Raw genomic sequence first — 21,977 nt, 5'->3', positions numbered from 1 at the left:
TCATTAACAATATAAAGCTTACAAAATAGGTGTCTTTTTTGAAGCCATCATATTTAGCATATGATTTTATTGCATAATGTTTTTTTATTGCATAATGTTTTATCCAAATTTTTTTAAAAAAACAATCACATAAATTATATTTATATAAAAATTACAATATAAATAAAATGAATTTCAACCCATGCTCTATCACGGTACTTAATCTAGTTCGTTGTATTATGAACTTAAGTATATATACACATTACATACCTTACAATATATAGTGTTATGTACTTATGTATATATATAGTTTAGGTTGATGGAGGCGAAATCAATGGTAAACGAAAACAAAGATTGAGGAAACTCAATGGTAAATGTTAGGTGTGGCATTATTTGTAGTAGTAATGATTGGTCGACAAAAAATTATTCATCAACTAAAAATTGTAATCTAATGATTTATATTAACATCGTTTGTTGTGTTACCGTCCAAATTAAAACTATGAAATTGTTAAATGGTTAGTTTGAACCGACTCTAAAGAGTTTAGGGTTCGATCCAAAAATTATACTACTAAATCATTAAAAAAAAAACTTCGAAAAAACAAACAAATAAATGGCACGGGTAAGACTTGATTTTGTGAAGGTCCCAAGTACGATTGGGCTTGTCCGGAAGGCCCATATTGTTTTTTGCGAGAAAACAAAACTGGTTGTTGTCAACTTCGAATTTTTGGCTAATGTTGCATATTTGGCTGCCTGGCTGGTACCAATTAATACGCTAGTCGATACGAATTCAGAACATTAACAACACATCGACGTCCATTGACAGTTTGACATTAAAAAAAAAACATTGAATGGGGTATGTAGCAACTATAGAACTAGTACCAAATTAGGAAAAAAATATAAGAGAAATTTTATACAAAAAGAACTATTGTGTTGAATGTTGACTTGTTATAGAACTTGACTCTTTTGTGGGATTCTTCTTCTTCTTCTTCTTCTTCTGCTTTCAAGATCGATACTCCAACTTTGATTTGCGAAAACTCCGGCGATACTCTTCGTTGTTCCCTGATGGCTCCACCATATCTTCTGCAAAGCTCACTTTCTTCTTCTTTTTCTTGCTTTCCTTATTAAGATGTTGAGGGTCGAGCTTGTCCATGTAATCAGAGAGGAGACGCTTGTGAAGCTGAGCTGCAAGGAGCACCACGCTTCCGGAGACCGCGAAGACTGTCATGAACCCAGTTGAGCTCTCCATCTTCTGAGACTTGGTTGCTGTTAATTTAAATGAGAGATGTAAGTGATCAGAGGATCGGATATTGTGACATGATCTGAGTTTCGAGGAAGGGAAGCATTGTGTTGAAAGTATTCAACATTAATGATGACTCTCTTAATTTTCCAAACTTATGAAATAGTTATAATAGAGAGTTGAAAACGTGAAAAAGAACAAAAGAAAAATAAATAAAGGCATGGAAGTGGAAGGTTTGGTAATAATTGGAAGGTGGACTTTGCAAGAATTAAATATGAATCAGGCATTTTTTTCTTTTTGGACTAGTGTAGATACTTAATACATATCGACGAACTATAGAACAAGTTGAGGTTGTGTACTACTTACTTCAATTGCGAAAGTTAGCTCTCGGATATGTAGCACGAGTCTTCGTTTCTGCTGCAATTAAAAGATTTTTGTTGGTCACATAACAAATCACTTCTTGATCTTAGGGTTTGGTATTTTCGTTCGTTTTTGCTATATCTTTCTAAGACGTGAATAACTTCTTTTATAAAGGATTACCCTGATTCGTAAATCCTAATCCAGTTAGGAATAATCTTTTCCTAAGTCCAAGTGGAATAGTAATATTTTCTTCATAGAGCCTCCCTATATGAAACAATCTCTAAACTCCAAGATATCAGAAAAAGGTTTTATAAATAGAGTTAAGTTATAAAGTTACTTGTGGCCAAATAATATTCTAAGGCATTGATTGACTACACATCTCTTTGTTTTTTTTTTCCCTTAATTTTTTTTTTCCTTAAAGACAACAGTAGCAACCAACCACTGTGTGGTTCTTTTTTTTAAAATACAAAATTTCTAAAATATTAATTTTTGGAAAACCAAAAAAGGGAAAAAAAAAAGATATTTAAAAAAGCTTTGTGAAGAAACAAGAAAATTGTGAGGAGTGAAAGTTTTATCTGTCGAGAAAGAATTTTGATTTGTCCAATAAATACAACTTAAACAACAAAGATCAGAAGCTATTCTAATTGATCGTTCAAAGATTTTTTTTTTTTTTGGGCCAACCCATGGAATCCATCAATCCAATGCTAATGAATTGACTTTACCAATTCAAAAAATTGCTGAGTCTTATGCAAATGGACACTATCATATACTATTTGTTTGTATAGTGTAGTAGTTAAAGAAAAGTAAAAGTTAACTTGAATATATAGATCATAGATGTAGAAATAAGAATGAGTTTTGAGATCCAAGTTTTATTGAAAAGACAATGTTTGATCGAATCTCGTGTATATTTATACCGAAGGTTCAACGTTTTATGGCAGAGAAGATGATAAGATACGAAAGAGAAGAAAGCCTTAGTCGGCTACAGAGGGATGAGGTGACTCAGATGATCCAGGTGCTATCATCCTTCACCTCTGATTCTTTCGACCATGTTTGCTGTACATGTTCCCACACCAGCCCTTCCCCTTCCTGCACAATCCACAATACCGATCAATCAACAAACCTCAATGAGGTAGCTCTTATTTACTCAATCTCTTCTCATACCTTTGAGGTGAATTTGACAGTGGTTGTGCAGCATTTGCGTTCTTCACCTGCAAGAAAAAAATAGGATTACATTTTCATGGGTTATATATTAAGGATGATGGAGTTTTAGGCAATAAGGCTTTTACCACTTTGCTCCCATTTATCAAGCTTTACTATCCATGTCCCAGGAGTAGTATCTGTTGCAAGGACTTGATCTGCCCAAACCCGAAACTTCTTCCCTTGTTTGTCTCCGTAGTACTTGCGCAACTCATCAATTGTATCTCTCAGAGATTTTTCAGCACCAGATGGATGGACAAACACACCACTGGGGTGCTGTAAGAGGGTTTGACACAAGAGTCAGATATATTATTATCCCACTGCAACACATCATTTTTATACTATGTTACAATACTTACACATGAAGCTTTGAGGCTAGCAGTGTATGCCTCACAGTTGTCAACCTCACCCCGTCTCCATCTCTCATAGAACAAAAAGAACTTCACAACCTCGTGACCAGGGTTCACATTCTCCGTCTTGCACTCTAAGAAGTCAGAGACATCCCTTGGAGAAAGGTTTGGACCAAGCTTGAAGTGACCAATGGCTTCTATAATCCCACCTGCACACCTCTCCTTTGCATGGATCACCTTTGGGTTGTCTTTTGCATTTTCAGCATGCCACTTCAATAGCTCTTCTTGAGCATTGCTTACCTGGGAGAACAAACTAACAGATCTCAACATCGATATGAAAATGAAATGCAGAGAGATGGCTGAACCATCATTGAAAACAAAAAACCAACCATGACGCCATAAACATCAGGAATGCTAAACAGTTCAGCATCGTTTCCTGAGTCGCCACAAGCAAGAGTATTAACAGGGAGCTTTCCTTCAGTCTTCAGCTTCTTGAGCAGATACGCAAGCGCTTGTCCCTTTCCAGCACCTTGTGGTAAAATATCCAAATCCATGCCTCCACTGTAAATAATTTTGACATCCAACTGAAACAACCAACATAAAGAATATGTCAAGTAACAAAACCTCAAAAGAGACAACACAAAGCTCAGATGCAACGGATAGCATTATCAAAGCAAAACTCACCCCACGTTTCTCAAACCGTTGTGATAGCTCCTTAGTAACTTCCTGAGCCTTACTCTTATCAACATAAAAGCTAACCTTGTGTGGCCTCTGCTCAGTTTCAGCCTACAAGCAGCGATTCACAAACTCTCGTCATCATTGTAACCATTGAGTAAACCACTAGAGAGAGAATAAGAAACTTTTTGTAAACCCAGTGAGAGTGAATACCTGAAGCTTCAACTCAGAAAACTTGCAAGCTTCTTCTTTAACAATACCCAAATCCCATTTATTATTCAAAGTATCAACCCAGCCATGATCAGGAACCATAGAGTTACCATAAGTAATCTCAGTTCCAACAGACATAACTGTAATATCAGGAGTCAACAAAGGTTTCTCTTTTCGAAGCTCTTTATACAAAGTTGGTGATCTCCCCGTTGAGAAAACAAGAAACGAGTCATGGCGATAAGCGTGTTCCCACAATGAATTGAATCTCAACAGAGAGAGATTCTCAGGATCATGATGATCCACCTGCACATACACACACAACACATGTATCAATCAATCAAACAACAATCACAGGTAAAAAAAAAAGGCTTAATTTTAACCATAGTATGATCAAGATCCGAAACAATCATGAGACGAGGTGGTGATGTTAGCCGCTCCATGATTGCTAGTGAGAATGCTGTCGATCAGAATTAGACGAACGAGAACACTCACAGTCACAGGGGATGATGCTAATGTGTACCTCAAATTCGGATCGACGATCTCTTCTTGGCCTTTGGTTTGAGCGATCCAAGAAGATGATTACACGTGTAACATATCCAACGGGCAACGGATACGAATAAATTTACACGTATATTCGTTTTTATTTATACTTAAATAACTAAAATATTCGTTACAAGAAACATCGAATGATGATGATGTTAACAAAACATTTATTCATTAATATATTCAAGATTTGGTTTCCTTTTTCAAAGAACCAATTCAAGAATTTAGGAGTAAAGGAGCAATGGAAACAAACTTAAACCGGTGGTTGCATACACATATTACACATGAGAACAGAAGCAAAGCAAACATAAGCACACACGGATAAGATAAAGGATTTGAGCTAGGAAGAAGATGTATCCTCTTGGTGATCAAATCGGAAGATGACTCCATCATCCTTCTTGAAATAATGTGTCGTGTGATCCACCACCTGAAACATCATTGATCCAAACACCAACAATTTTTATGTCAATTACAAATTAAAGAATCACTCAGTACTATTTTTGGACTTATAATAAGAAAACCTCGACTCACATTTGTGTCGGTGAGCTCTAAGTTGTAAAAGTCCATGGAGCTGTCTTTGAAGAGTGGTCCAGCATGCCAAGTACCGTGGTTGAGTTTGATATACTTTGGTCCCGAGATTCTGAAGACGCGCACCTCTTCAACAGGAGGAGGAACGTACCAATGACCAGACTTTGATTTGACTTTATTATCTACTACTCCCTTTCCAACATCATCATCGTTTTCAATAATAGACGGCTTAGCCACTCCAAGATACCAAACGTGACCACCTATTGATCCTAGACACTGTGTCACGTTTGCGTGATGAGTGATGCTACCAAATCTCAAGGGTGCATCATTGAGCGTCATTAGATAGAACCTGTTCCCAAATCCCAAAAGTATGTGTACAAATCCACAGTGAGACATCAAAGAAACAAACAAATCTGTTCCCAAATCCCAAAGTATGTGTACCGTGGGGTTCCTTTGGAGAGATCCAATTGAGCGTCGTTGGGACCGAAACGTTCACCATCACGAGAGACTTCGATGACTTGACCATAGTCTGCGAAGGTCTCAGAAGTAGCTTCGATCGGGATCAGATTCACTTCCGCAAGTGATTTCGCCATTATTGTAAATTGTGACTTCCACGACACTAAAAAATAATTGAAAGTGAAGCTGATTGAGCTGTTTTTTATCCAGTCAAAAAAAAAAAAAAAAAAAAAAAAAAAAAAAAAAAGTTTAAAATCGATCAGTGAACACCCAAAATATATTTGGGGTTTACTGTAAATTGAAAAATATAAGATCAAAATGAAAATATATAAAATAAAGGGTTCTTTTTGTATTTTCTAGATTGTTGTTTATAATCTTCATCTTCGTCCTTTGGTAGGCTGCAAGCTTGCTTCAGCACCTCACATGTACAAAGAAGCTTACGGTAGTGAGTGAACACATTTGACTGAGATTTTCCTAAATTTTGGGCTTATTTTTTTTTTACATTTCATTTACATACATAGACAAACAGAAACAGAGATGCAGCCATAACTCCTGCAAAGCAAGGAACGTGGAAATGTGGAAGAGATGGTTCCTTAACATTGGGAAGACCAATTCTCTTCTCTTTATTTTTAACTTGAAACAAAATAAGCATAATCAAACATGACAAGGTTGAACTGGTCTCCGGTTCAATCGGTTCTGCAGCTGCATTAGGACGATGATGTCTCCTCCTATATGGGTTCTTCAAATCGGAAGATGACTCCATTGTTCTTCCTGAAATCATATGTCGTCTCATCCACCACCTAAGAACATATTAATTAATGTCGTCGATACAAGAATATGATGATTACTAATATATCACTCACATCAGTGTCGCTGAGCTCAAGGTTGTAGAAGTCCATGGAGCTGTCACTGAAGAGCGGTCCAACATGCCAAGTACCGCGGTTGTATTTAACAAACTTTGTTCCTGAGACCCTGAAGACGCGCACCTCTTCAACGGGAGGAGGAGCGTACAAGTGACCATACTTTGATTCTACAACTGTTGTTGTATCATCTAGTACTCTCCTTGCATCATCACCTTCAATAAGAGACGGCTTAGCCACTCCGAGATACCAAACACGAGCTCCTATTGATCCTATGCACTGTGTCACGTTCGCGTGATGAGTGATCTTCGAAAATCCAAAGGATGTATCTTGTAGCGGCATAATATATAACCTGTCAAAAAGTATAAAAGCGTGATTACAAAAAACAAATCTGAATTTTATTTTGGATGATCAGGACAGAGTAGAGTACCGTGGGGTTCCTCTGGAGAGATCCAACTGAGCGTCGTTGGGACCGAAATGGTCACCATCACGAGAGGCTTCGATGATTTGACCATAGTCAGCAAAGGTCTCAGAAGTAGCTTCGATCGGACTCAGATTGATCACTTTCGCCATCGTTGACCTCCACCACAAGAAAATCAAGATTCCGAGCTATTTATACTCACAAAAAAAAGTCTTTTTAAATAATAATCAGAAAACACCCAATTTTGGGCTTTCTTGTTTAATTTTAAAAGTATGGGATTAAAGTGAAAATTGTGAGGAAAATAAGGGACCATACTTCTTCTCCTTCCTTTTGTGAGCTCCTTGGTCTTGTTGTCTTAGTCGTCAGATCATCAGAGAGAGCATTTGTGGGTGGGGGAGGGGAGAGAAAATGAGCGGAGCCGGAAAGAAAGTGGCGGATGTGGCATTCAAAGCTTCGAGGACGATAGACTGGGATGCTATGAATCATCCCTTATCTTAGTTCTTGTTTTGATCAGGAGCCGGAACCCAATCAACCCATTGACTGGGATTTGTATAGACAAGGGATTGGGTCTGGTATAGTGGACATGTACAAAGAAGCTTATGACAGTAAGTACACTTATTCACTCTGCTCTTTTCTACTTTTCCCTTTTCCATTACCTTCTGTTTGATTCTTAAGGGATAACTTTTACTTGTTTTCTACCTGAAACCTGAATAGAGAGATCTGCTTAACCAAGAACTAAAGTTGAAATCTTCCTCTTGCTGCAGGCGTTGAAATCCCAAAGTACTCCTGAATACAAGCCCAAGTTTGATGCTTTGGTGAGTAATACCATATAGAAAGTAGTAGATTGTTAACATGTTTCCAGTTTTTAAGCTTTTCATACCAAGTTTACAGTGGCTCGTCTCATGCTATATGAGTAGTTAGTAGAACTGAAAGTAGCAGAGCAGAAATCCCTAAAGGAATCTGAGCGACTGGAGAAAGAAATCATTGATGTCCAAGAGATTAGCGTAAGTAATTTGAAACAAATTTATGATATAAGATAAGGTCAACAACAAGGAAGGATTTTGATACATATATCTTGCTTGTGTTGGGGTTGGGTTGATCACAGAAAAAGCTAAGCACAATGACGGCGGATGAGTATTTTGAGAAGCATCCAGAGCTGAAAAAGAAGTTCGATGATGAAATCCGCAACGACTACTGGGGATACTGAGAGCATTATTTCTTAAAGACACTCTCTACTTTGTTTTCACTGTGAATTTGTGAAGCTTATCATAACAATAAGCAGTGATTTTTGTACTGATAGCAAATTCGCAACGTTGTTTTATCTTAATCAACATATTTACCAACACGAAAAAAAGCTTATTTACTATGTTGGTGACAAAAGGGAGTAACAAATTGAGCTTAACATTCGTATTATGGTGATTTGAGGAAACTGTGTATACCATTGAAGTAGTTGTAACTTGTAAACTCTGAAAGCACCAACCGATCGTAGGGAGCGCAAAAATAGCTTCTTTTCTTTTTTTAACCAGAGGGTTTGAAACTTACCAATGCACAACAAAATCATGAACTATTTTTTGTCAAAAATTTGCAAAGTAGCATTTAACAAAAGAGTATAGTCTCCGGCTTAAACTGCCCCCAAAAAACTTCGTAGCAGCAAAGCAAAGTAATATCCCATTAGCAAAGCTTCTTCTGTCCAAGCTGATCCGCTAGCATAGCTTCGTCGTTCTTCTGCATAGCTTTCTTGGCTAGTTCGTAGCCAGCAAAGTTCATAGCACCTAGAGGAGCCACCCAGAAGAATCTCGGGACTGCTCCTTTGAACAAACCAAGCGGTCCTTCATTACGCAGAATCGAGACAACAACCATGGACATTGAGATCGGTCTCCCTGGTGTTGCAGTCATCATTCTCGTCTTCATAACATCGAATGGGGTTGTTACAACTGCTGCTATACCTCCTGACACCGCCCCAACCGCTATTGTTTCCCATGCCTCGAGTTCTCTTCCCAGCGCTTGCGCCACCATCTACAATACCCACACAAAACCCCAATCAATACAACAAATACAGTTTTGACCATTTTGATAATCTCATCATTTCGGTTTTCTTACCTTTTTGGACTCTGCGTACAGTCCCATGCCAACAACGTATAGTGGAACTTCACGGCAAAGAGTTGCGCCTGTCCCACGGAAAAAGCCCCTTGGACCATCTTGCTTCCACGTCCCTACAATGGCTTCCCCAACATTATTAAACATGCCAGCCTGCAACCGTTGCTTCAGCACCTCACATGGAATCCGCACAGCTGTGCCTAATAGCGTGCTGCAGAATGATGCAATCGATTGAACCTGCAACAAAATGCTCAACATTGCTTACTGAGTACAAAACACAAAGATCAGAAACCCCAAATGCAGAGAATGTAACTGTTAACCAAAGCCGGTTGGGTTCTTCTTCAGAAACCATATACAACTATATCAAACCAAGCGATTAAGAAGAGACCCTATAGCCCCAGCAGCATCAGGAATATATTATTATAGCCATGAACTATAGAGGGCAAAAGCAGTGGTGAGGTTCGAGTAAAACGCTATAATGTTGGGTTTTCCAGAGGAGAAGTGGAGTTTTGAAGTCATTTAATACTAGCTTCTTCAGTAACGCAACATCTATAGGAACCCATAATAATACATAGTCTTCAAGCACAAGAATTAGAACAGTGAGAACTGAGTAGAGTGATAATCACCTGAATTTCTGGGAGATTGGGAGCAAAATTGATCAACACTAGTTTGCTTGCTTCGAATATTCCTGTCCGTAGGCCATGGCTACAATGATGAAAGAGATTAAACCAAATGGAAATGAAATTTCACAAGTAGAACTGTAGAAGTAAAAGTATCTTTGATCTGAAACAACTGAAAAGACCTTGAAAATTGTCCAAGAATTGCTGGAATAGAACCCCTATATACTCCCCGTACACCAATCTCTGGAAGCTTTGCTATTACTTCAGGAAATGATAACGTTGATGCTTGCACACGTGTCTGGCAAGAAAGTGATAATGAAATCCGTCAAACCAATAGTATGAAAACATAAGCCAGGAGAAAATATTTGCATACTACATCTATCTAAACATGCTAATATCGTAGAAGCAGATGTCAATTAGGTCCTGGTGGAGGCTGAGCGTTGTGGTAGCCATATTCTCACCTAAACTTGTGAAAATTGAGCATTAACTTATATCCAGCTGCAAAAGCAACAAGAGGACTCACCTTGATTGTGTCAATCGGATGCAGGAAAGAAGTGGAGAGAGCAGAGGCAAGCCCTCCCGCTAATGCAGATTTTAGAACATCTCCAGCAGGTAACGCCACAGGGGGTGCAACAGCAACAACAGTCGCAGCTTCAAACCAGATGTTCCTATACAAGTAAAAATAGCACCAATCACCATCGGTAGGACAACACAAATTACAGGTTTGAAGTGTCTACGGAAATCAACATGAAATAGATGAGGGAAACCAAGGGGGAACTGGTCCGGTTCAATCCAAACAATTTTACTCATTAGTTCAAAGACAAAATGCTACAAAATAAAAACATCAATTTTGTTCTACAGCAAAGAATTATACTTACCGAGGATCATCTTGTAAACGCTCATATGGCAGCAAAACCATGAAATTACGGAAATGTCCATATGATATAGACTCCTCGGCATCAGCCTTCAAAAATCGCATCATGGCTATAGCATTTTCTTCATTAGCAGGAAGTCCTGCGTTATCTAGTGATGCTAATATCTCACTCTTCTGAAGAGTACCGGACTTGGTCAAACAGAGAGAAGTATAAGCACGGAGGATGGTTGGCTCCTTCTGTTCCATCAAGGACAAAAATTGCTTCCAACCAAACGATTTCGAGAAAAGATGACTCCTAGCTCGTCGCATAAATTCCTTGGCGTATCTTCTTGGCAATTTTCTTCTCCTCATTGCAATTTCCAGATCTTCCAAAGTTACTTTACCATCACCATCTCTATCTAATTCTTCAAAGAACCTCCTGCCTGGAAGCCACAGAGAGTTATATTGGACGAAATGGAATTCCTATATTATAATACAGAACGTAATACAAAAGCAAATAAGAAATGTGTTTCCTTGTATTAGCAGACAATTTAATATTGAGAAACTGCAACATATATTACTTGAGTTATAACAACTGAGACATTAGTTTAGGATGCTGACAAGAGCAGACAATAAAAGCGAAGACATGATAAAGTATGTCTTTATCCAATTCGCTATAGCAACAACACAAAATGCGTTCAACACTCAACTTCAAGCTTTGGCAAGATGAGTAATAAATATGCAATGCGTTCAACACTCAACTTTCTTTGCTTACTAAGTTATCAAGAATATGTTAGGATAATAATAAAAAAAGAAGGATTCATACCTTCAGACTCGGTGTATCTGAAAAAATCCTGAACAGAAATAAGTTTTTTCTTGTCCGGGTGGTCTCTTGAAGGTCGTCCTAATTGCGGTAAAAGCTCAATAAGCTCAGTTAATGAAATCGTGGACAGCGTGGATTTTAAACGCTCTACATTTGACAAAGGTATACTGAGAAGTCCACTTGCAAGGTTCTGAGGAGAATCAACCGCAGTTTCGTCTTTAACAGCAGTACTGACATTACTTTCATCAACATCTCCACTAATGGGAGATGTCAGGCCAACTATACCTGACGCCACATCTCCAACTCTGGCAAACATCAGGTTCCCGAGGAATCCATTAACGTCGAGTTTTCTAGCCTCCCAAATGTTAAAGATAAGTGGACTATCATTACGAGTAGCTTCCATAGAAGAACAAGATTCATTCTCTGAATTATCCTGTAAGAACTGGTCCAGCTTCTGGAGATTCTGAGTCATCATTTCAACAACAAAACCCATGGCACATTCAATAGAAAAAGGGTTCCCATCCTTCTCTGAAGATTCAGGTTTCCGAGTTGCAAATGAAGAAGCCTTTGATTTAAGGCCGTGTTTACGTGAATGCAAAAGAGTGTTCTCATCATCATCCCCAATTTTGTGAATCCTCTTTTTGCCAATCTTGAAAGGAATAGGAAAAGCATGAACAAAGCCACTAACCAACAAAGACCAAGTCATGGCAAACTTGAAGCAATTGGTACAGGAATCATCATCTTTCTCCAAAGACTTTTCCTTCTTCAACCCCACATCACTTGTACTACGACTGGCTAAATTGGGAGAAAACATACCAAAGAGTGACTTCACAGGGATCTTGATAGACAAACCTTTCTTTCTCTCTTCAGTAACCACACAGTGAACATTATTAGCATTGTCGTCAAATTCAGGAGTAGCACAAATCCGTTTCTTCTTCTTACTGTTTCTTCCAGATGATCTCAAAGCAAGACCCAGATCCCTTTCTTTGGTAACCCAGCAGTTTTCAATATCTCTTGCCGCCTTTTTAACACCGAGCTCAATCGGAAGAAGAGCATCTTTAACAACTACTTGGATAGAATTGAATATAGTCTCCATAGGATCATTACTAGACACCATTGCGTCACTCTGTTACACCATTCAATGGGAGAGATACCAAAGACAAAGATCGAACCCTAGGAAAACGAATCGAAGTTCTCAAAGAAAACCCAAAGTCCCCCTCGGATAAAAGAAACCCTAAAAAAACTGCTACGAAAGGAATTAAAAAGAATCAGAAGAAGAAGATTAAAAAGAAGCGTAGCGAAGACGATTCAGATATCGATTTTGGCCATTATTGGGGACATAGAGAGCGTTAAGCAAAAGGCGAGTGAGATAACTGAGAATCGAAAGGAGATGAGAATGAGAGAGAGCTAAAGCTTAAAACAGAGAGAGCAAGATATGGTGAGAGTAAGAATGAGAGAAGAGAGGAGGAGGTAACCATGAAATGATGATGACCCCTCTTTTGCCTTTTTAGTTCCCTTCCCTTCTTCTTTCTTTCTTTCTTTCTTTCTTCTCTTCTCTCTTTTTTTTTGTTTTTCTTTTTTTCTTTTGGGTTTAGAAAGAAAATAAAAAAAAAAATGAAAAAATTGGAAGAAGATAAAGACATGGATATTTTTTAACAGATAATATTTAATGTACGAATTTTCATGTAATGGATAAATCATGACCGGGTCCTCATAAAATCATCGTAATCCAGTTTTATGCTTTTTTAGCTATTAAAATTTTGTTAAAAAATATAAATAAAGAAGTCGACCTTTAACAAGAGCTTATTATATTTAAACAAAAATAATAAATAGACTGTAGAATAATTTGAAAATAAAATAAAATAAAGAAAAAAAAAAGAGTTTTGTGGAGGGAGTTGCTAATAAGGGGAACGAATGGATAGAGGTTGACGTAAGACATTGCTGGAGCCACACGACACGTGTACTAGAGTTTCTATTACTGGATTTTTTAATATATCCAACAAAGACTCAAAACGACCACAACAAGTGAAACGAAAAGATTTTTTCAGTGTCACAAACAGACCCACACAAGCTTATTGGTATAATTTAGCATTACAATTTAACAATGCAGTTCTATAACAAAATAGAAGAGACAGAGAGTCCTCTTTGCTCAAGATTTTAAAATGCGGATCCGCTGCTTTTAGTTTTGCCTAGCATCATGTCTTTAGCTTCATTGATCTTAGAGGCTAGGAAATGGCTTCCACCTGCATCTGGATGGTTTGCTACCATTACCTTCCTGTGTGCTTCCTTCACTTTCTCTGCCGCTACATTCTCCCTGTGATTCATCAATCCCATAAACCCACATTTCAAACAATTTTACAATTTCATAGAAAGAACTATCTATGATGCTAAAGACAAAGAGAAACAGAGTTCTTTCTGTGTGTGTTTACTTCACCTGATGCCAAGAATAAGAGCAGCTTCCCTTTTCGTCATTGTAGGCTGGAAACCGCCGTCATAGAATTTCTTAATTCTGGGCCTTGGTGGCCTTGCCTTGAATGCTTGCCATGCTTGGATTCCATATCGACCAGCAAGTGCAGTGGCAGCTACCGCCACCCCCGCTATAAATGGTGTCGCCTGTTAATACCAAAAACGCATATAACCTATATATTACTCATTTGTCTGCTTCATTCTTCTTATCATCATCATCCTCCAATTCACAGGGAATAAGGAATCAAACTCACTTATGGATGAAGTGTAAGATGTTCTATATATCAGTTCTTTCAGTTTCTCAAGATCCATTTGATAAAATAAGCATCTATGGTCACAACTTGCATTCAAAACATATAATGTTTTTGCAAAGAGGACTGACTAATAAAGAGAGGTACAATAAAGCACACCGCATTAAGATTTAAGAGGTAAGCAAACAAGGAGAATCCAGAGGGAACTAGGACACTAGTGCATCAATGAAAGACGTTTGAGCTAAGAAGTAGGTTGCAGTCAAGTTTTTTAAACCTTATCCAGCTTAAATACTACCGCAGCTGAACTCAAACCAAACACAAACCCTTCAAGACCACTGGAGAAAAAGACTCAACTAGTCAATTCCTTGTAATTTGGAAGAGAAGAGCCAAGGGTATTAACCGAATCATCGATTTAACTTGAAAATTATCCTTCAAGATCATTATCACTTGGACAAATCAAAACGAAGGTTAGCATGATTTTGGATTTCAAAGGTTTGCATAAAAATCAAGACTTTATGAAGCACCACCCAGATTCACAAAATCATCAACATGAATGATCATTTTCAAAACTGCAAATGAATCATATGACTTAATGCCAAGTACTTCTCCAACATCGAATCGAAAACAAACGATTAACCAGTAATTACATTACCAACGGATCCTAATTCATGAAATGAAACCTAGCATCGAAACCAGATGGCTAAATCTAAATCTAACGGATGAACCCTAATTTCTGGAAGAGAGTAGTATTCCAAAATTTACCATTCAGAAATCTGGGATTCTTCGTTTCATCCAAAGATTGATTTGGAATCGCTTTCTCAGAGTTGGTTTTGCAAAGCCGTCACTGGCGGTGACTCACCGGGTGCCTTCAGAGCTCTCCGATGGCTTTTGTTCCCAAAATGGGACTAAACAATCAAAAGCCTTTGTGCGAAACCGGTTTTTAACACCAACCGGTTATCCTGGTTCGTCTAATTGATACCGTAACCGGTTTTCTATTTTAATTTGTCAGTAGATTTACCAATTGGATTAAACTTTGACGACTCGAGTGAGACCAACTCTTTTATTATTTGCATCATTCGGGTGTTAGCCATGAGAAAGGGAGGTTCAATGATCCAAAAGAGCTACAACCCAAAAAGAAGAGACAAAGTATAACAAAGAAACGAAAATGGAATTATTGGATTACAAGTTCTTGAAAGCAGAGTCATGTGCATCCTTTGGAGGAGTGAGCCTAGCCAACAATGCCTTGTTAGGGCAATGATCTGCGTCCACAAAGTAGTAATCCCCGTTAGCCTTGAAGCTCACATACGGTCTTTGCGTGTCTGGATAACGTATGTCTGAGAATTTCAGCGTCTTTGGGGTGAATGTGCCGAGCCATGTCATCATCTCAACCTCAAAAGTGTCTGAACCAGGCTGCCACCTCAGCTTGTGCACGTAAGGACTAACGAACCAGTGGAGAGCAGCGGTTGTGGATGCACTGAGGAAAATCACAGTGGAGGCGACCGCACCTTTCATGATCACGTTCAGTCCAGGGGAAGTCATGAAGGTGATGACTGGGCCAAGAGAAACTGAGAGACAGCAGGTGGAGAGTGAGAGGAGTTTCACTTTCTTGATCGTGGATGAGATTTGGCCATAGTAAACAACTCCTCCATCGTTTTCTACTTTCTTGTCTTGGGGTCCGATGCTGATCTTGTGCTCATCATCTTCATCTTCTCTAGTCTTTGCTCCAGATGATGCCCAGCTTCTCTGGTTTAGAGATGGAACCTGGAATCTGACCTTCGGGATCACTGATGATGACCATGATCCTGCTATTGACCGATGATGATATCCTGAAAATAACATACTTGATGAATCAGTGCCATTCGTCTACGTTTAGCATAATAGTAAGACACTAACAAACATGGAAGTTCCACCAAATAGTTAGACTCAATATCAGTAAACGGAAGATTTAAGGCTTGATCTGATCCTGTGACCACTTTTTGACTTTTGAAGAATAGAACCAAGACATTATCAATGGCATTGGACTCCGACTATAGTCTTAAACAACAACTAAGGCTAACGCTTCAATTGTTTGGAAAACCCCAAGCTTTTCAGTTCTCATCTAAATGAAGCTTAACGAATCTGTGTCATTCCTCTACTTAATAAGACACTAACAAACCTGGATATTAGACTAATGGTTAGACTCGATTTAGGTGAAGTGGAGCTTTAGAGACTAAAAACAGTTGAAGATCTAGGCTAGAACCGATCTCGTTGCCATTATTGACTTCTGAGGGATAGAACCACAGCAAGCACCAGAAGACAATATCAGTGACATTGGACCCAGACTATTGCCTAAAACAACAGCAAAGACTAAAAACGCTTCAATGAAACTGGAAAAATCCTAGCTTTTGCCATTTCTCACCAAAATGAAGCTCAACCCCAATTTCAAATCCGTTGAACTTTATCAAAAAGGTCAGACCCAGACTAATATATCGCCTTAACAACTGCTAAGACTCAAAATACTTAAGTGAACTGGCAAAAACCCTAGCCTAAACATTTCTCATCCATTTGAGAAGCTCTGGTATATAATAATACTCTTAAGTCGATTTCAAATCAACTTCAGTATATTGGATTTGATCAGATCAATGCTTAGACCATAAAATCAAAAAAGGAAAACAGAATCGCGAGAGAATGGGTTTTAGCATTTGGATATACAAAAACCCAGAAAGGTAACAATAGCAGCCATTTCTCTAATTCTAAAGCCGTATCCTAAAGACAATGATCGAGGGAAGATGATATAGTGGAGAGATAAAAAAGAACCTGTAGTAGTGAAGGTCGAGGAAGAGAAACGTCGTGATTGGGAGCGAATCAAGTGAATCAGAGCTGATCTTCCCATCGCCGTTTCTGTTGCTCTCGATTGCCGGATTCAGGTCCTCCTCCCCAAATGAATGTGTTGTAGGGTTTTAGATATAATTGTTTACGTTTTTATTGGTTAGAATTTGTCTTTGTCAGAGTTAATTTTGGTGGTCTAGTGGCGAGAGTTGCTCGCTTGTGAAACACGACGGTGGTGTGTTCGATTCCATGTTAGAACACTTCTACATTATTGTGCCGAACATAAAATTTTCATTTTAATTTTTTTTCAACTATTTTCCATTGATTTTTAAATATTTTGTATTAAAGTGGACTCAATGACATTCTTTTTTGTTTTTTTTTTTTAAAGATTTATTTCATAAGTGTACTTGAAAAATACTAATGTATATATGATTGACTATGTATGAGAGCCTCTCTTTGTGCTACCAGATTCAAATGACCCATATATGAGCCTCATAAGATTAAACCGCTGCCCATATGCACAAGTTTCATATATGACCCATATATGCGCCTCACAAAAAAAATCTATTGTCCCCATGTGCAGTGACATAGTTATGTTGTTTAGTGACATCGTTGTAGAGAAATGGGCAGATTCTCCTATATCTATGCTTCCAATGTACAAGGAACTGATCGTCGCATGGCTCATGATATGGGTTTTCATGGTACATATTCTAACGAAATTATTGTAACTTAATGAGCGTTTCTTTTTGGATGCACTTAATTGACTAGTAAAGAAGCTTATCAGCTACACTCTAAGAAGACTCTCTTGGAGTCAAAGCACTTTGAGTCCCCTTCATCCAAGTTTAGTAACATGGTCGAAATAATTGGCATAGGGTCAGGGCAGGGAGAAAAGTAAACGGAAACTCTTTAAGTCAAGCAATTTGAGTCCCATCATCCAAAGTTTAGTAACATGGTCGAAATAATTGGGATAGGGGCAGGGAGAAAAGTAAACGGAGACTATAAACAGACTCTTTAAGTCAAGCACTTAGTCCCTTTTTCGAGCCAAGAACAATTTCATTAGTTGATGCAAAAAAGAAAAAGTTTATTCGAAACTAAAGATACTATATGTTAAATTTTCAATCGTTTTTTTTTTTCTTGCCACCTTCAGCCAGAGGGTGCAAAACAAGAGATCATGACGAAACCATAACTAGCTAACCCTAGAAGGGGCGGACCTACAGTAGAACCTTTATAAATTAAGAGTTTTGAAATTAATAATTTTTATAAATTAATAAAAAATTTCTAATTTCTAGTTGGAACGGTGTAAAAATGATATAATTTGATAAAATAATAAGATATATTTTTTTTTGAAAATCCTATGTAAAAATATGGTCTCATCATTATAATAAATTAATAAAGATATAAACTAATATATAGATATATATCTAAAACAATTTAGTAAAATATGAATCTAGTGTTATATATTTGCCTATTCTTAGATTTGCATTCATGTTGGAGGTCATCTTTGATTATTCTCATTGCATTGATATGGTGTTGTATTCTCAAATTGCATCAAAATATTTTGGAGAGACTATACTAATAAAAAAAAATATTATTGGGAGTTCATCTCTTATCTTTTTCATTATTTTTAAAAAATAAAATTTTCAAAACTATAAAAACGAAAAAAAATATTTTCATTAATTAATATTTTATTAATTAATAGAATTTCATAGTTTCAACTTTATTAATTTTTAGAGGTTTTATTGTATTAAGGAAAGTCAGCTGACCTGATTAAACTTATTAATTAGTTTTTTTAAGTAATTGTGTAAAATTTCAGCAGCACAGTTGGTAATCTCTGGACCGCTGACGTATGTTAACTTGTTTTTTTATCACCTAATTTGGATATTTTAAAATAACCAAAATTCTTCATAAAATTATACTATATTAGCAATTAATTATCGTTGTATTAAAGGCATGTTATATTTAATATTCCAAAATGGCAAGTTGTAACAATTGGATTATATATGGATAAGTTGTAGGGAAAAGGACAGATGAGCTAGAAGATGTTAAATAATCTTCATATATCGTCTACAGATTGGGAAATAATATGTATATAAAAAGAAAACAAATAATATGTATAAAAATGTGGCTTTTATGTGTATAATAATTTTCTCATGGTAGGCACGGCAATGAGCTTCTGCATTTAATTTACTTTGAATCTTCTGATGAGGAAGTGGGATAAGCTTGGGAATAGGTATCGATATTCCCACAATCTCTCACTATCATGTTTTTGTTTTCTCTCTTTCTTATATAAATTGAATTGAGGTTCTCAGTTTCTCTTAGGATTCTGATTTTCGTTAGTCAGCAAACACCTTACATTGTGTACGTACGTAATACTATATTAGCTCCGTTTGGTTTCTAATATATATTTTGCGTACTACCGAGTGACTTCATTTTCTCTCTGGTAAAAAACATTGCAGATTGAGCAGCTGATCAGAAAGGAAACTGCATATCTGCAAACATGAATATTGAGATGAGTAGTTCTGCAAGGTAGCTACTAGCTAATTTAAAATAAACTTATACAGTACATACATATATTTTGTTTGAAAATTTGTTGTAGTGATATCTTGTTGATACAGGTCGGGGACTGGGAATTGTGTTAAAGAAGGCTTAAAGAAGGTTTACGAGAAGATAGACACCCCTGAATACTGGAGGAAGTCCTTTCTGTTAGTTTGTGTGGTTGCTTTGGCTATTGATCCTTTGTTTCTCTTTATTCCTGAAATTGATTATCTAAAGTTATGCATCGGTTACGACGAAACGCTTAGAACAATAGTTTGTGTCCTTCGTATCTTGATTGACGTACTCTATGTAATTTACATCATTGGTTCTGAAACATTTTTGAGAGACAAGATGAGCGGAAGAAAAAGACTCTTCTACGTTATGGTTGACACTGTTTCTCTTCTCCCCATTCCTGTGGTATTATTCTCTCTTCCTTTGTGACATCTACTTTTAAGTCGTGCATTCTTTTTAAAAAAATAAAAATATATTTTGAGAGATGTTCCAAAACAAAATCTTCTTGTAGGTAATGGTTCTCCTCCTCCGTACTGAATGGTCTAACAATCTGGTGTTGAAGAGAATACTCAAGTGGACCATAGTTGGTCAGTATATACCAAGAATCATTCGCATCTATCCGGTTTACAAAGCAGTGACAAAAACCACTGTTACAATAGCAGAATCAAAGTGGATTGGAGCTCTTTTAAACCTTTTGCTCTTCCTGTTGTGCAGTTATGTAAGTCTTAATTTGCTATTGTTTACAAAGCAGTGACAAAAACGACATCAAGAATTGTTGTTTACAAATATATATACTACAGTAAAACCTCTATAAATTAATACTCTATAAATTAATAATCACTATAAATTAATAAATTTTGCTGGTCCCAAGTCGGGCCAGTGTAAAAATTAACAATATTCGATAAGATAATAAGATAATAATTTTTTTGAAATCTCAATGTAAAATATGGTCCCAATAATATTATAAATTAATAATCATGTAAATTTATATATATATATATATATACTGATATAATAGTGTATGTTTCTCCTAAAACTCATTTCTATAGAACATTTGTAGTGTTGTATTTTCAAACTATAATGATATCTCTAAAATATTTTATAACATGTCATACAAATAATTAAATTTTAAAGTTTTAATTTTTAGATATGCATCATTTACAATTTGATAATTAGACAGATTATTAAAATATGAGAATTAATATTATTATTATTCATAAATTTGAATTTATGTATGTCATGTGTATAAGTCAATTTGTTTATAGTATTTGTAATTTATTGTCAATAATGCTTTATAAATATTACAAGTTCAATTCCTAAACCATAAAATTTATAACATCCGAAAGTTTAATCTTATTTTGCTATAATTGTTCTAATTCATAATTTAAAAAAACTAAACAATTAAAAATATATCTATAAATTAATAATTATTAATTTACAGTGTAAATTAATAATTATTAATTTATAGATAATTAATATCACTATAAATTAATAAAATGTCTTGGTCCCAACATTATTAATTTATAGAGGTTTTATTGTATGTGATATGTTGGCCAGGTGTTTGGGGCTTTCTGGTACGTAACTGCAATAGAAAAGCTAACCATATGCTGGTATGACTTTTGGAAAAGTAAAATTATGCATGAGTTTGGGAACGAGGCTAGGCGTGGTGACCCTTGGCCGAGACAAGACAATATCACGAAGCTGTTTTGTGCACATAATTTAGTAGTTGGTATAAACAACAGTATTTTCTTGCTAAATTCATGCCCAATAACCGACCCTGAGAAATTAAAAAAACCATCCAAAAAATTGGCCGGGTTAATAGAAAAACTAGAATACGACTTCGGTATGTACGGTGAGGTAGTGAAGTCTGAGGTGGGGAGTAGTAATCTAAGGGATTTTTCAAAGAAGTTCTTATACTGCTTTTGGTGGGGTCTCCGAAATCTTAGGTTTGTACATCTAAACTCTCTCTCAATTCAATTGTGAGAAGAAAAAAAATAACTTTAATTATATAACGTTGTGTTTAATTAATGATAATAGTACGTTTGCCCAAAGCCTGAAGACAGGCAACTCTGCATCAGATATCCTTTTTGCTATCATCATCTGCGCCTCTGGTTTATTCCTGTTTGCTGTACTCATTGGAAACGTTCAGGTACGTAATATATATATATGCTCATACCACGTACGTACAGAGAGTCAGAGACTACATTTTTTATGTCGTCCTAAAACTGACTCCTTTAATTTGGTGATCATGCATTCACAGAAATACTTGCTATCAAGTACCGTCAGAGCAGACGAAATGGAGGAGAGAAAGAAAGACATAGAAAAATGGATGACCTTTAGGAACCTACCAGAAGAGCTCAAGAAACGCATTAAGGAAAACGAGAAAACCATATGGAAACATTTCAGGGGCACGGATGAAGAAGAACTTCTTCGTCGCTTCCCAGAAGACCTCAGACGCGAAATCCAACCCTTTCTTGATGAGCATAGTGCATAATTCGTTATACCGGATGACATTAAATCCGTTGTACCGGATGGCATCAAACCGGACCAGAATTCTAATGGAACAATGTGTCTTCTTGATGTTTAGGGACTTATCTTCCCACTTCCCTTGTAATTTATGAATCTTTTTTTTTCTTTCCATCTATTGTCTTTGTGTCATTCTATCTAAAGTAAAACCCATCTCCTCCATTTCTCAG

The 21,977-nt window shown here is 36.7% G+C and overlaps 7 protein-coding genes and 2 pseudogenes across 19 annotated transcripts; 2 read left to right on the top strand and 7 right to left on the bottom strand.

Annotated features, from left to right (window-relative positions):
• Window positions 1-774: 774 nt before the first annotated feature.
• On the bottom strand, window positions 775-1,720 carry LOC109132708 (uncharacterized; annotated as a pseudogene). The gene is made up of 2 exons (XR_015597217.1): window positions 1,583-1,720; window positions 775-1,242 (listed from the first exon to the last, which is right to left on the bottom strand). The product of XR_015597217.1 is annotated as an uncharacterized LOC109132708 (transcript).
• Window positions 1,721-2,425: 705 nt separating this feature from the next.
• Window positions 2,426-4,680, bottom strand: LOC104781996 (putative sucrose-phosphatase 2). The gene is made up of 8 exons (XM_010506807.2): window positions 4,389-4,680; window positions 4,012-4,311; window positions 3,808-3,909; window positions 3,513-3,707; window positions 3,133-3,423; window positions 2,863-3,049; window positions 2,738-2,784; window positions 2,426-2,662 (listed from the first exon to the last, which is right to left on the bottom strand). Exons 1-8 carry the CDS (start codon window positions 4,446-4,448, stop codon window positions 2,576-2,578), a joined length of 1,269 nt encoding a protein of 422 aa, XP_010505109.2. The 5' UTR covers window positions 4,449-4,680; the 3' UTR covers window positions 2,426-2,575.
• An 18-nt stretch (window positions 4,681-4,698) lies between these two features.
• Window positions 4,699-5,885, bottom strand: LOC104781995 (uncharacterized). Its single transcript, XM_010506806.3, has 3 exons — window positions 5,521-5,885; window positions 5,083-5,428; window positions 4,699-4,978 (listed from the first exon to the last, which is right to left on the bottom strand). The coding sequence occupies exons 1-3, from the start codon at window positions 5,670-5,672 to the stop codon at window positions 4,892-4,894; spliced, it is 585 nt and encodes a 194-aa protein (XP_010505108.2). The 5' UTR covers window positions 5,673-5,885; the 3' UTR covers window positions 4,699-4,891.
• A 119-nt stretch (window positions 5,886-6,004) lies between these two features.
• Window positions 6,005-7,003, bottom strand: LOC104781994 (uncharacterized). The gene is made up of 3 exons (XM_019244912.2): window positions 6,826-7,003; window positions 6,399-6,747; window positions 6,005-6,335 (listed from the first exon to the last, which is right to left on the bottom strand). Exons 1-3 carry the CDS (start codon window positions 6,966-6,968, stop codon window positions 6,264-6,266), a joined length of 564 nt encoding a protein of 187 aa, XP_019100457.1. The 5' UTR covers window positions 6,969-7,003; the 3' UTR covers window positions 6,005-6,263.
• Window positions 7,004-7,191: 188 nt separating this feature from the next.
• Window positions 7,192-8,229, top strand: LOC104781993 (ATP synthase subunit d, mitochondrial-like; annotated as a pseudogene). Its single transcript, XR_015597221.1, has 4 exons — window positions 7,192-7,421; window positions 7,581-7,631; window positions 7,734-7,820; window positions 7,922-8,229. The product of XR_015597221.1 is annotated as an ATP synthase subunit d, mitochondrial-like (transcript).
• A 75-nt stretch (window positions 8,230-8,304) lies between these two features.
• SAMTL (mitochondrial substrate carrier family protein) lies at window positions 8,305-13,006 on the bottom strand. Its single transcript, XM_010506803.3, has 7 exons — window positions 11,213-13,006; window positions 10,412-10,829; window positions 10,057-10,201; window positions 9,716-9,831; window positions 9,540-9,618; window positions 8,917-9,150; window positions 8,305-8,832 (listed from the first exon to the last, which is right to left on the bottom strand). The coding sequence occupies exons 1-7, from the start codon at window positions 12,324-12,326 to the stop codon at window positions 8,488-8,490; spliced, it is 2,451 nt and encodes an 816-aa protein (XP_010505105.2). The 5' UTR covers window positions 12,327-13,006; the 3' UTR covers window positions 8,305-8,487.
• Window positions 13,007-13,153: 147 nt separating this feature from the next.
• Window positions 13,154-14,979, bottom strand: LOC104781991 (mitochondrial import inner membrane translocase subunit TIM14-1). Its single transcript, XM_010506802.3, has 3 exons — window positions 14,689-14,979; window positions 13,644-13,822; window positions 13,154-13,523 (listed from the first exon to the last, which is right to left on the bottom strand). Exons 1-3 carry the CDS (start codon window positions 14,689-14,691, stop codon window positions 13,367-13,369), a joined length of 339 nt encoding a protein of 112 aa, XP_010505104.1. The 5' UTR covers window positions 14,692-14,979; the 3' UTR covers window positions 13,154-13,366.
• On the bottom strand, window positions 14,973-17,047 carry LOC104781989 (uncharacterized). Its single transcript, XM_010506801.3, has 2 exons — window positions 16,723-17,047; window positions 14,973-15,752 (listed from the first exon to the last, which is right to left on the bottom strand). The coding sequence occupies exons 1-2, from the start codon at window positions 16,796-16,798 to the stop codon at window positions 15,106-15,108; spliced, it is 723 nt and encodes a 240-aa protein (XP_010505103.2). The 5' UTR covers window positions 16,799-17,047; the 3' UTR covers window positions 14,973-15,105.
• A 1,712-nt stretch (window positions 17,048-18,759) lies between these two features.
• Window positions 18,760-21,969, top strand: LOC104781988 (cyclic nucleotide-gated ion channel 11). Of its 11 annotated transcripts, none has more exons than XM_087510909.1 (8): window positions 18,818-18,964; window positions 19,054-19,092; window positions 19,191-19,260; window positions 19,350-19,686; window positions 19,793-19,999; window positions 20,839-21,227; window positions 21,319-21,430; window positions 21,542-21,969. In XM_087510909.1, the coding sequence occupies exons 3-8, from the start codon at window positions 19,232-19,234 to the stop codon at window positions 21,773-21,775; spliced, it is 1,308 nt and encodes a 435-aa protein (XP_087367035.1). In that variant the 5' UTR covers window positions 18,818-18,964; window positions 19,054-19,092; window positions 19,191-19,231; the 3' UTR covers window positions 21,776-21,969. The 11 variants fall into 11 exon arrangements, with proteins under 11 accessions (XP_087367041.1, XP_010505101.1, XP_087367035.1 ...); XM_087510908.1 differs by having other exon boundaries at window positions 19,044-19,092; XM_087510911.1 differs by having other exon boundaries at window positions 19,044-19,096.
• The last annotated feature ends 8 nt before the right edge of the window (window positions 21,970-21,977 follow it).

This window comes from Camelina sativa, chromosome 4, assembly GCF_030686135.1.
Source record: "Camelina sativa cultivar CO46 ecotype springtype chromosome 4, ASM3068613v1".
Taxonomy (NCBI): domain Eukaryota; kingdom Viridiplantae; phylum Streptophyta; class Magnoliopsida; order Brassicales; family Brassicaceae; genus Camelina; species Camelina sativa.
This window is presented reverse-complemented; position numbering and strand designations above follow the sequence as displayed.